At 48.7% G+C, this 13,043-nt stretch overlaps 1 protein-coding gene across 1 annotated transcript; it reads left to right on the top strand.

Annotated features, from left to right (window-relative positions):
* Positions 1-1,413: 1,413 nt before the first annotated feature.
* FLACC1 (flagellum associated containing coiled-coil domains 1) lies at positions 1,414-12,152 on the top strand (the record flags this gene model as incomplete). Its single annotated transcript, XM_065880167.1, is given in 8 exon segments — positions 1,414-1,532; positions 2,030-2,147; positions 4,151-4,284; positions 5,460-5,553; positions 7,220-7,281; positions 9,342-9,439; positions 10,478-10,530; positions 11,991-12,152. Coding segments are annotated over 8 exon segments (840 nt in total), but the record flags the coding sequence as incomplete, so codon positions are not given.
* Between the last annotated feature and the right edge of the window lie 891 nt (positions 12,153-13,043).

The raw sequence follows: 13,043 nt of genomic DNA, 5'->3' as shown, positions 1-13,043 counted from the left end.
ACAACGGTGAGAGGCCCGTGTACCGCAAAAAAAAAAAAAAAAAAAAAAAAGAGTTGAGCAAAATAGATGAAGAGGATCATGAGGTACAAACTAAACTTCCAGTTATAAAATAAATGTCATAGGGAGGTAATGTACAGCCTATGGAATACAGTCAATAATCCTGTAATAACTTTATAAGGTGACATGGTTACTAGACTTATCATGATCAGTTTGTAATGTATATAAATGTCAAATCACTATATTGTATCCTGGAAACTAATATAATATTATATGCCAACTATACTTCAATAAAAAATAAACTAGAGGGGAAAAAAAGCATGGTTGAGGGGGAAATCCTTAATCACAGCAGCAAAGCCCCTTTTGGCACGTAAGGTAACATATTTACAGGTTCCAGGGATTAGAACATAGACTTTTTTGCTGGGGGGACATTATTTGACCTACCATGTGCTCCAACAGATCTGTCAAATACCCATCAGAATCATCAGATAATCTACCAGTTCCAATCCTGAGTCTTAGGGAGCTTTCACCTGGAAATTGGTTCCTGCTGGTTTGTACACCCTTTGCAGGCACATAGGCTGCAGGGTCCTATGGAAGCTAAGTGAGGGAGTTATGGTGCCAAGCATGTACTGACATCGCCTGTGCAATATTGTCTCCTCTCTCATTCTCTTTGTTTTTGTGGAATTAAATCTCTTTTAATCTTTACTCTCATTTTCGTGGGGTTCTGGAAAAGAAAGAAGATAAACAAGTGTGATCAAGGCTCCATGTTTATCTGACAGTTTTCTTTCATGCAAACCTTCGTAACAGGGGTTTTTGTTATTGGTTTTGTTTTTAATGGAGTCAAGAAAGAAGAGTTTTGATTGTGTAATTCAGGCAGGTGACCAGGAAAGAGAGACTGAAAGATCTGCTTGCACTATAATTTGACTAACAGACCTGATTTTCCAGAAAGGTCTATGAAGGACTTGCTGTAGGGATTCCTCTTCGCTTTAGAGACAGCTAGTGTGACCTGATGGAAGAGCAAGTGCTTAGGAGTCAGATGGACTTGTGTTTGTTCCCAGCTTTTCAACTTGCTACCTCTGTGACCTCTCTGAGCCTCACTATCTTCATCTGTAAAGTTGGCATAACAATAACTGATCACTTATTGTGGATCTGACTCATTGTAAGCACTCAGCTACATCAAACGTGAAACTGCTTTCAAGTCACGTCTCCTAGGTGGCAAGGGGTGAGGTGTTATAGTCAAGACTCTGTACCACATCGACAACTTCCAGAATCTGTCATCTGTGCTTTGGGCCTTCCCTGCGTTCTTCCCAATCTGTCTCTAAGTATTGTCGCTCTGACTCTGAACACTGTGACTCTCCTGCCGTTTTCCCATTTCAGCAAAGGGCCTCCTGACCTAGCAGCCAAGGCGGCCCCTGACCTGCCCTGTACCCCAACCCTCTCGTCTACTGCACCTGCTGGGATCCCTGGAACTTGGGACCACGGAAACTAATCGAGACCCCTCAGCCACGAGGAAAGACCTCCCCAGTGAAGTCCAAGTAAGAACTACCTGGGATGGATTGGAGCCTGGGGGCTTGGGCTCCATTACAGCCAGCTTTCTCTCACAAGATTTCCGAAACAGTCAACTTGGCAGCAAAATCCCAAGAGGGCCAGAAAGCCCAGCTTTCCACAGCCTGTAGGCTGTACAGCGCTCTAGCCAGTGATGCCGGGGCTGAGTGTCATTTTCAATGAGGAAGTCTCAGAATTAGCGCAGCAGGGAAAGGGCCCATGGCAGCTGCCTCTCCATGGGGGACAAAGAGCTTCTAGAACCAGGGGATGAGCTGTGCTGCTGGCCCGGGAACCCCTGGTCAGTGAACAAGTGCCAAGGCCTTCAGCCTGAGGTTCCCCAAGATCGTCCTGATTTTAAAGATTCCTGTTGTCAGACCATATATTCCAATTTGTTTTCACTGTGGGGATCTCCCTTACTGGGGAGTGCTAAACCTGATTTCTGAATTTCCAATTTTCTCTTTCTCGTTATTTCCTTTTTCACTTTCAGGCTAACTCCTCCTCCTCCGGCTTCAAAAAAACAAAATTATGCCCAACCGATAACAAAATCTGTTGTCGCCCCAAAGTAAGTATTTTCATGTCCATGGGACAGGAACTGTTCAAGGTATGTGAATAAAATAATCTCCCTTCTTGGCCTTCACAGCCCTTCCTGACTTGAGCTAATTGCTGCCAAGTATGTCAGAGAAATGCCAGAACCTGATGGGATTCCTCCCAGACCTCAGCTCCTACAAGTGGATTCTGTGGTCCTCTGATCCCACAGCTTTCAAGGTCACTTCAAAGGAGCTCTCAGTGGGAGTGCCCCAGAAAGCCATTCCCTGCCCTAAAAGGGCACGATGCCCAATACACTTCCTTGGCAAAGAGCCTCCCGTGGATTTATGGTGCTACTCACCCTTCTCCTGATTACCATGTCTAAGGTTTTCTGTAGATTGCAGCTCTGTTTTTACTCATCAATTAAAGTTTTTAATCCATATTTATAAGCTTAGATGTGTAACTTAGCTTTAGGCCTTTGCATGAATCTTTGTGTTCTATTTATTTATTTGGAAAATTTTTATTGAGCACCTATTATTTGCTATACATTGAGTCAGGTGCAGGGGGACAGCAGTGAACACGGCAAAGTCTCCACTCTCAGGGACTCACATTCTAGTGGGGAGGGGCAGGGAGATGACCATAAACATGTTAATCCATCCAAGATCTGCAAGTGCTACGAGGAAAAATAACACAGGCATAGGGAGGAGGGTGGGATTGCTATTTTATACAGAGAAGTCAGGGCAATCCCTGTGTAAAAAGCCAGCAGGAGCCGCTTTGGCACCTCAGGCAAGGCACACTCTTGGCCAAGGGAACAGTGGGTACAAAGGCCCTGGGTGGGAACTTGCTTGGCACGTCTGATCTTTTCCTGGAAAGCAAAGAGGCCCATGTGGGGGGAGTGGAGGAAGTGAGGAGACAGTGTTGGGAAACGAGCTCAGAGAAGCAGCAGAGATGCTGAATGTAGTCAGCAGAATAATGACACCCCCCACCCCCCCGCCCACAAAGAAGTGCATGTCCTAATCCCTGGAAACCACCACTTTGTTCTGCTACTTGCCAAGGGAAAATTAAGATTGCAGATGGAATTATGTTGCTCATCAGCTGACCTTGAGATGGACAGATCAACCTGGATTATCCAGGTGGGCCTAATGCAAATGTAAAGGTCCTTACACATGAAAGAGGAAGTCAGAGTGTCAGAGAAGGAGACATGACGATAGAAGCAGAGGTTGGAGTGATGCCGTTGTTGGCTTTGAAGATAGAGGACAAGGCCACTAGGAACAGGGGCAGCTTCTAGGAGCTGGAAAAGGCAAGGAAATAGATTCTGCTCTAGAGCCTCCGGGAGGAATACAACCCTGCCAACACCTTGATTTTAACCCAGAGAGACCCATTTCAGACTCTGTCCTCCAGAACTATAACAAGCTGGTGTTGTTTTGGAGGTTTTCTTTTGTTTTTTGCGGTACGCGGGCCTCTCACTGCTGCGGCCTCTCCCGTTGCAGAGCACAGGCTCCGGATGCGCAGGCTCAGCAGCCATGGCTCACGGGCCCAGCGGCTCCGCGGCGTGTGGGATCTTCCTGGACCGGGGCACGAACCCGTGTCCCCTGCATCGGCAGGCGGACTCTCAACCACTGCGCCACCAGGGAAGCCCTATCCTCATTTTCTGATAAGGAAACTGAAGCACGGAGATGTTGAATAACTATGGTTGGTGGCAGAGCCAGGATTTAAACTCGGGCCCATCTAATTCCAAAACCTGAGCGGTTTCCACAATGCCTGGCCGCCTCCTGGCCTCTGGCCATGAAGGAGAATGCAGAGGAGGATGTGGGCTGGGAAGCAGAGCGGTGGCAGGGGCCAGCGGTTGGCTTGTGCACATGCTGAATTTGAGAGGCCTGTGGGGGCGCTCAGGAGCCAGCCGAGTCTTGCGCTTGGGGGTGAGGAGAGAGGTAAGCTGGGGGAGGGCACGGGCGGAACTTGGGCCCGGGCATCCCACCTCACATGTCTGTGTTTAAGATGTGAGTAGGGCACTAGCAGAAGACTGGAGCAATCTCAGCACTCCAGGCCTGCACTATACCTTATCTTCCACCTTGAGGCCCAGGAAGTAATAAACGTGTCACCTGGCTACCGCTTCGTTCGGAATAGGGAGCAGATTTGCGTCACCTCGGGAGATGAGATGTCTGCTAGGAAAAAGCATTCAGAATCAGAGAACGTGGACAAAGTCAGGACTTCCAGGCAATGTCCCTGGACCCGCATCCAGTTCCTCAGCCCCACCCCGGCCTGGCCTCGAGGACGAACCCCTTACCTGACGCCCAGTCCATGGCGTCCCTTCACTCCTCAGCATGGCGCCGGCTCCTCTCCGCACCCACCTCTCTACTCTGAGCCCATTTGAGTCAGGCAGACAGATGAGTCAGGCAGCTGATCTGGAGAATGATTGGCTGGGTGTCCCTCACACTAAAGGGGACTAGCTGTTTCTGGAGGTAATGAGTAGATGCAATGTTCAGAAAATAGTCTGGACTTGAAGGGTGAGAGCTGAGAGTAAGGTCAGGGTTTCTGGGAGGCCAGAGCCTGCATCTCTTTTCCATTAAGTCGAAAGATACCACTCAGTTTACGCCTCTGAGAGGTGCGGCGTGGAAGGTTCTGGTCTGATTCCATCCCCGCTGGGCACGCTGACACCCGCTCTGTCATTCAAGGCCCACCCACTCTCTGTCCTCCGGGACCATGTGAAGCCAGTCCCCACATCCTCTCCATGCTACCCGCTAAACCTCTCATTCGTATCTCCTCCTTCCCCATGTCCTCCTTCTCTCTCTCCTTTCCTCACCCTCAGGAATCAAGGACCTCATCTCTGCTGCACTGCCTGCCACCCTGTTCACGCCAGCTCAGCCAAATAGAGCTGAGTAACCTTACAGATTTCATGGAGTCCCCAGACTCAGAAACACAAAAATCGGTACATCTACTCTGAAATCCACACTCTTAAATCCCCTCTTTGCCCTGTTTCCGGCCCATTCCTTGTCTATGAGTCACTGTCTGCATCAATCCTATTCCTCCACCTAATTTCCTAATCCTGTGAATTTCTCCCTCCTCCATTTCAAGTATCTTTACCGAGTCAAGGTCAAATCCTAATAGATTTCTGGCATCCTCCTCTTTCCCTTCTAGTCAGTGGGTCACCAAACTACCCCTGCTCACTTCTGGCCAGATTACCCAAAAGGGCTCCGTGTGAGGCTCAGCCACCCTACTGCCAAATTCCTTCTTCCAAACCACCCTCTGCCCCTACCCCCCACCCCCCATGGTGATGGAGCAGGTGCAGAACATGGCCTGGCTCTCACCAGGCCAGAGCCAGCCATGCCCAGGGAGGGCCCTGACTGGGACGGCACGGAAGCTGCGTGGATCACAGATTACTTGTCCCGCAGGACTGCTATCATTATTGACCTCGAAGAACAGATCTCAGAGCTGACAGCGATAATAGAGCAAATGAACAGAGCCCATCGTTCTGCCCCCAAACTGGTGAGTGGCCCTTGAGTTAACAGACATCTCTTTGGGAAAGGGAAAGGCCAGTAGTTTCAGATCACCTGCTATGTTCCAGGCAAGGCCAAGCACCTTCCTCCTGGGAGCCAGGCTGTCCAGGCAACAGCCCTGACTCCATCCTCATCCATAATCGCAAGAACTCAAGTCCCTCCTCTAGGCCTAACTCAATTTCCAGGAGTTCTCGGGGAGCTTCTGGCATGTTCAACGCCACTATCCTTTCCACACTAGGGGGTGCCAGCCATTTCCAGCAGGGCTGGCTGTGGCCTGTGCGGTGAGTTAAATTTCAGACCTTGCTGAGGCTCTTGGTAACCGCATCAGCGTGACCAGGATTTCAGTTTTACTCAAAAGCTGCCCAGAAGCCTCCAGTACCACTTCCTGTTGCTGGTGAAGCTGCCAAAGCCCACTCTCCAGAACCTGCTCATTTCCGTTTGCACTCTTCGTGTTCCCTGGGGATTCTGGTAACACTCCCTTTAAAATTCACCATTCATTTTATCACAGACTTTTCTTCTCCGCCCTAAGCAGAGGTGTCTGGTGGCCTGGACTGGAATGATACATCAGACCCATCCTTAGATCTCCTCCCAACTCCTCCCCTCTCCTCCCCATCTGCCCATCCCCTCCTGCCACCAGCACCCGCCGCCCACCCCCACCGGCCCCCGCCTCACTTGCTGTTACCGAACCCACGTGTGATGGGTGACTTCCCAGCAGGCCAGCCCCTCGCCCTCTGATACACACCAGATGTGTCTGAATCCTGTAGTGACCCAGCATAGGACTCAGGCTGAGACCTTCCCTTCTGAGGATTCATTCCTATACCTTCCTGAAAACCCTGCCAAGTTCATGGTCACCTTCCTACAGAAAGGAAATTGAGGCTCAGGAAGTTAAATAATTTGCATGAGATCACTCACCTCATCTGTGGTGGGTTACTGGGCAAAAGGCACACTTTCAGTCACTGAAGCATCGGCCCTGCTGAAGACATATTTAGAGATTATTTCCATCGAGGGACCTCAGATTGTGATTCTTAAAATTCTCCCAGCTGTGAACACCCTACATTGTTGTGTGACTGTGCAGAAGAGGGGGGGGGGGGTGCTGGCCCCGAGCCCTTGTCTCGGCTGGCGGTGTCTATTCCTCCTGAGGCACTGGCCAGAGGACCCGATGTGCGTGTTAGAAGGGAGGTTCACCTGGAACTGAGCACTTCCTGCCTCCGGAAACAGAGCCATTCTGCCAATGAGGGCTTATTAACACTGGTTTTAAGTTCATCAAAGCAGGGTCTGAGTCTCAGGCCTCTTTGGCTCCTCCAGGTCAAGCCCTTTGCACAATCAACGATTGCTCAATTGAATTACGTAACAAAGGCCATGATCTTACAAAGAGATTACAGTCCAGCCAAAGAGGCCAGACCTGCCCACAAAATAGTGAAAGGGATGGTTTCCATGCACCCTTTGTGAACTGATTACGTACCAGACAATGCAGAGCGAGGCAAGAATTGTCCCGTTCCCTCAGTAACGATGTGCTCTCTGGCACTGCCGAACACAGCGGGAGAGGCTTGGGGAGAGGGGCATACCCCGTGAATGGGGAGGTTTCTCAGAAGTTGCAGGTTGGAGTGGGAGTGGGGTCCTCAATCCTGTCTTGTAAATGCCAGCCTCGTTTCTAGCTCGCCAATGAAATGGATCTCCGCTGTGCTGAGATGCAGAAGAACTTTGAAAGCAAGAGGAGGTATGCTTTCTGGCACAAGCTCTTGTGTACTGAAGGTCCTAAGGCTCCTGCATCCTTGCAGGATTTCAGTTCACTGGGATTTCAGACAAGGCCAAATGGAACTGGGTGGCGAGGGGTAGGGGAGATAAGAGACATGCCTTTGGAGAGCAGGATGGTTTGATCTGAGGTCACTAAAATACAGCCCGGAGAAGGTTATTCCTGGCTTTGTAATTTCTCATCCAAATTTCATTTCAGTTATAATCTCCCTTTAAGTTGATTGCCGAGAAGAGCCGTTTTTTGGTTCTCCAGGAGGTTTTCATGGTAAACTACTGTTGTTCCCAGCCTGGTCTCTCCCCACGCCTCTCCTCTTCTTCCTCTCACCTCTACTGTCCCTGGCTACTAGGTCAAGGTCTGGGCAAAATGGGAAGAAGGTATGGGAAGGGCAGGAGCCAGAGCTGCAGAGACAAACCAAGGGGAAGAAAAAGGATGTGTGTTGTCTGTGAGAGTGAGAAAACCCACAGAATCCCCTTCCACACCTCCTGCTGGGCACCAGAGCAGCCCCAGTAGTCCTGCTGGAGAGAAGTCTTCCTAAGTGTCACAAACTTGCTTTTTAAAAATCTTTTTAATTAATTGACTTATTTACTAATAGACTTTATTTTTTTTTTACTATTTTTTATTTTTGCAGTATGCGGGCCTCTCCCTGTTGTGGCCTCTTCCGTTGCGGAGCACAGGCTCCAGACATGCAGGCTCAGCGGCCATGGCTCACGGGCCCAGCCGCTCTGCGGCATGTGGGATCTTCCCGGACCAGGGCACGAACCCGTGTCCCCTGCATCGGCAGGCAGACTCTCAACCACTGCGCCACCAGGGAAGCCCCTAGACTTTATTTTTTAAAGCAGTTTTAAGTTCACAGGAAAAAAGAGCATAAAGTAGAGAGAATTCCCACATACCCCCGGGCCCCATACCTGCACAACCTTGTGTCATCACTGACATCCCACACCAATACGCGACGTTTGTTACAATCAATGAAGCCTACACTGACACACACTGTTATCCCCCAGTGTCCACAGTTTACATTAGGATTCACTCTTGATGCTGTACATGCTATGGGTTTTGACAAATATTTAGTGACATGTATCCACCATTATAGTATCATACAGAATAATTTCATTGCCCTAAAAATCCTCTGAGCTCTGCCTATTCATCCCTCTCTCCCCACTAACCCCTGGCAACCACTGATCTTTTGACTGCCTCCGTAGCTGTGCATTTTCCAAAATGTCACATAGTTGAAATCACACAGCCTGTAGCCCTTTCACAGTGACTTCTTGCACTTACTGATATGCATTTAAGGTTCCTCCGTGTCTTTTCTTGGCTCAACAGCTCATACAGCCTTTTATTTTATTTTTTTAATATTTATTTGTTTTATTTACTTATTATTATTTTTTTTAATTTTTGGCTGCGTCGGTTCTCAGTTGCGGCGCACGGGATCTTCACTGAGGCATGCGGGCTCTTCCTTGTGGCACATGGGCTTCTCTCTAGTTGTGGCACGTGGGCTCTTGAGCACATGGGCTCTGTAGTTTGCGGCACGCGGGCTCTCTAGTTGAGCCACGAGGGCTTAGTTGCTCTGCGGCATGTGGGATCTTAGTTCCCCGACCAGGGATTGAACCTGCGTCCCCTGCATTGGAAGGCGGATTCTTTACCACGGGACCACCAGGGAAGTCCCATATGGCCTTTTATTTTAACACTCCTCTTGAACACTGCCGACATCTGCCTCCTGGAATGGAGGCTGGAGAGACCTTGGGCTCTAAAATTATCCTGCGTGTTAATCAGCCCACAGTTTCCCAAAAGGATTGTACGCAAAGACTGTGCTGTTGGGGGGCATCCATGGCCCCCTGATGTCTCCATGCAAAATAGTGGATGGTGAAAACAGGGATCTCCTCACCCTTTTCTGGATGGATGTCAGGAGAATGTGTCAGGAAGTGAGGGCCCCGCAGCCTGCCCACCAGCTGCCTGCGTGAGGGAGGGGAGGTGGGATCAGGTGAACTTTTCACGGATGACTGTGGCCTTCTCCTGGAGTCCTACAGGGAGCTCGAGGAGATTCACGTAGCACAGCTCAGTGAGCTGGAGAAAAACTACAAAGCAGCCTTGAAGGCAGAGAAGTTGGCTGCCCAGGATAAACTAGGTACGGTTGGGACCTGGGAGAATAACCCTGATGAAGGGGTAGAAGCTGACCCTGCAGGTCTAGGGCAGAGGAACTCCCACGGCCATGGGTGGACTCTGGCCAGGCTTTCGAGGTTTCCTTCTCAAGCCCAGGAAGAGCAAGTTGTTGAGAATGAAACTGAAAAAGGGGAACCATGTCAAGCAATGTCCTCCCTACCCCCAGAAGTCTGAAGGGTCTGTGGCCAAGTTTTGGGGTCTGAGCAAGTCCCTGCATCTCCTTAAGTCTTAGTTTCCCCATCTGGGAATCAAGGACAAGAATACCTGCCTTTATCAGAGTGATAAGAATGTGAAAGCACTGTTTAAAGTATATGTAAAAGGTCTACAAACGTAATACTGTTCCGATTCAACAAGTTTCCTCACCTGTAAAATGATGGTGTTTCATTACACTCTAACAGGCACACTGTGATTTGTATGGCCTTAAAACCTGTAAGGGTTGTGTGGGCCATTTATCCCATTATTTATGCTGCCTTTGGGAAGGACAAAGTGTGTACCCTTCAGAATTCTGAGTTTATAGACTAATCGCCACAGGGAGAAAAATTTCTATAATCTCCTTATTTTCCTTTATCTTACATTTTTAAAAGATGATATTTGTACCTTGCTGGTTTTCCAGTTCTCTAAAGAGAACATGTATTGTTTTCAAAACCAAGGTACACTAGGAATGTTATTTTTAAAAGACAGAAGGTTTTGCTTCTGTTTTTCCTTCAGTTGTAGGTTTGCCCCCAGGGATTAGTCCTCATACTTGGGGTGTATCAGAATCACCTGAGAAGCATATTATTGACAGATACTGAGCCTTGCCTCTGAAACTCAGCAGGCTTAGAGTGGGGTCGGGCCATCTAAATTTCTAATAAACTTCCAGAGTGATTGCTAAGGCAATACCATGGCTTCACCACCGACAAGATGAGTTTGAGGTATGGACGGTGTGCAGGAGAGCTCTCATTTGAATTTGAAAACATGTATTTCAGAGGAATAATGATGACCCTGTTGTTTTCCTTTTGTCCAGAGGATATGGGAAAGGAATATAAGTATCTGAAGAATATGTTTCATATATATCAGGTGAGATTCAGAGCTCCTTGGTGGATTATGAGAGAAAGAGAAGCAAGGCTCATTCCTGGTTGATGACGTTGAAATGAATCTAGAGCTCTTGCCCAGAAAATCATTTCCTGAAATTCCCAGGCTCCTTGAACCTAAGTGGCCCTCAAGGAGAAGAGGGAACCTGCGGACTGTGATGGCACCCATGCAGGACATGTCAGTCACCCAGACCCTAAAGGAGCCCGTTGAAAAATACATTTGTCATTACAAAAGTAATACCTGCTCGTTGTTTTTTAAAAAATGGAAATTCAAAAACCAAAAACAGGGACTTCCCTGGTGGAGCAGTGGTTAAGAATCTGCCTGTCAGTGCAGGGGAGACGGGTTCGATCTCTGGTCCGGGAAGATCCCAAATGCTGCAGAGCAACTAAGCCCATGTGCCACAACTACTGAGCCGGCGCCCTAGAGCCCGCGAGCCACAACTACTGAGCCCGTGTGCCACAACTACTGAAGCCCACACGCCTAGAGCCTGTGCTCCACAACAAGAGAAGCCACCGCAATGAGAAGCCCGCGCACCGCAACGAAGAGTAGCCCGCCCTCGCCGCAACTAGAGAGAGCCCGCGCGCAGCAACGAAGACCCAACGCAGCCAAGAATAAAACTAATTAATTAAAACAACAGCAACAACAGCAGCAACAACAAAAAGAATGAACTATCACCACCCCAAGACAACCACTGTTAATATTTGTATTTTGTAACATCTTTGATCTTAGTAAAGTACTGGGTCAAAAAGGATAAACACTTGTAAGGTCTTTGATGCATTTGGCCAAATTGCCACCCAAAAGGACTGTATCGCTCTGCACTAACTCTAGCAAGCAGAGTAGGGGGTACCTCAGAACACAGCCCATCCACTTAGCCAGCTAATTTGATGGAGCCCCAGGAAACCGGAATTAGGGCATGATTTCATCCTAGGGGGATGAGAGAGTGGGAGAGGGGAAGTGGACAGGGGAAGGGCTGGGCCAACAAGCCCCCCATCCTATGGTGACCAACTGGTCCTGGTTTGCCAGGGACTTTCCGGGTTTTAGCACTGACAGTCTGGAGTCCCAGGAAACAACTCAGTCCCAGGCAAACAATGACAGTTGATAAATAAAAACAACAACTTGGCATTTCCCTTGTTTCCCCCTGTGCTATTGATGAGTGATTCATGGTTCAGAGGGAGCTGACACGAGCATCAGCAACATGCTCAACTGCCTGTCTTCAAAGGAAGCCCAGTTCCAACAGGGCAAACGCCGTGCAGAGTTCTCTTTGATCTTTAGGGTTCTGCAGGCTCTTGGGTGACTGGGCTGGAACTGACTCCCACCAGTCACCATATGGGGCCCCCAGCAAGGGTCCCAGGTGAGGGAAGCTGCAAAGGGCTCAGGGCTGAGCCTCAGGCCAGGATGCAGCCTTTCAGGATGCTTTTCTTCATGGTACCTTTGTACCTCCACAGGACAGCATTTATGATGGAATGGAGGAGAAGTGGTCAAAGAAGAAGGCAGAATGGGAGAAGGATTGGGAAAAGATCCTGTTACAGCAAAGTGAGTACAGAAATTTTAGACTTTTTGATGACAGATGCACCAAGAAACTAGCATTAAGTTTGGTCTCAACTTGAGGAAGGCAGCCTTGAAGTCACGAAGGATGATGGGTGGGCTGCATGGCTGGACTCCTGAATAGAAAGGTGCCTGGAGTCTTCAAGAAAGTGCAACAAGGATAGAGTCTTTTATATAGTTTAGCCACCTGAGGGTCTCAACCGTACCCTCCAGAACTCACTGATTGCAAGTTTGGCAATCGTGTGCTGGAACGAGCTTGTGGACATCTGTAGGATTGCAGACTTGTTTTCTGGGTGCAGGTGACCCCGAAGTTCCAGAAAAAAAGCTCTTGAATTAGTTTCAAATATTCACTTGTTGGGGGAGGGGCAACACCGTCCATACTCCCACGTCCCCCCAGAGGAAGCCATGTTTGATATATTTTTCAATTGAGATATATTTCAATTGATATAAGGTGTACAACATGTTGATTTGATACAGTCATATATTGCTGTGTATTTTTTTTAATATTTCCAACACTTAGCACAGAGCCTGGATCATACATAGTGCCCTATAGGACACTTTCCTACCTCCACTGAGCTTCTTCATAAATGGAAAAGAGAGAGAGAAATCTCTGGAAACTGCTCCCTGACCTAGAGGACTAGTTGAGGTAGAATTGGGGGCTCTATAAACCTATTCCACATCCTAGCCCAACACAATTCAGAACAGATTTAGTTGATATTCACAAATCACTCATATAAATGCAGATACTCCCTGGGAAAGGTCATCCTTAAAGCCCTTCCCACCCTGGACTCCCAGGAGGTAGCATGAAGACCCTGGAGTCAAGGCTGGGGAATGGGGTGTGGAGCTGCTCCTGTTTGAGTCTTTACCTGGAATCTTGGTGTAGCATAGCCCACGTCATCACCCGGACTCCCAGCTACTCGTACTACGCTCATCCCACGTTGCCAGAGTCCATG

The sequence above is a fragment of the Phocoena phocoena genome, chromosome 7 (assembly GCF_963924675.1).
Source record: "Phocoena phocoena chromosome 7, mPhoPho1.1, whole genome shotgun sequence".
Taxonomy (NCBI): Eukaryota; Metazoa; Chordata; class Mammalia; order Artiodactyla; family Phocoenidae; genus Phocoena; species Phocoena phocoena.
The sequence above is the reverse complement of the archived record's forward strand: the minus strand, read 5'-3'. Positions and strand labels throughout refer to the sequence as shown.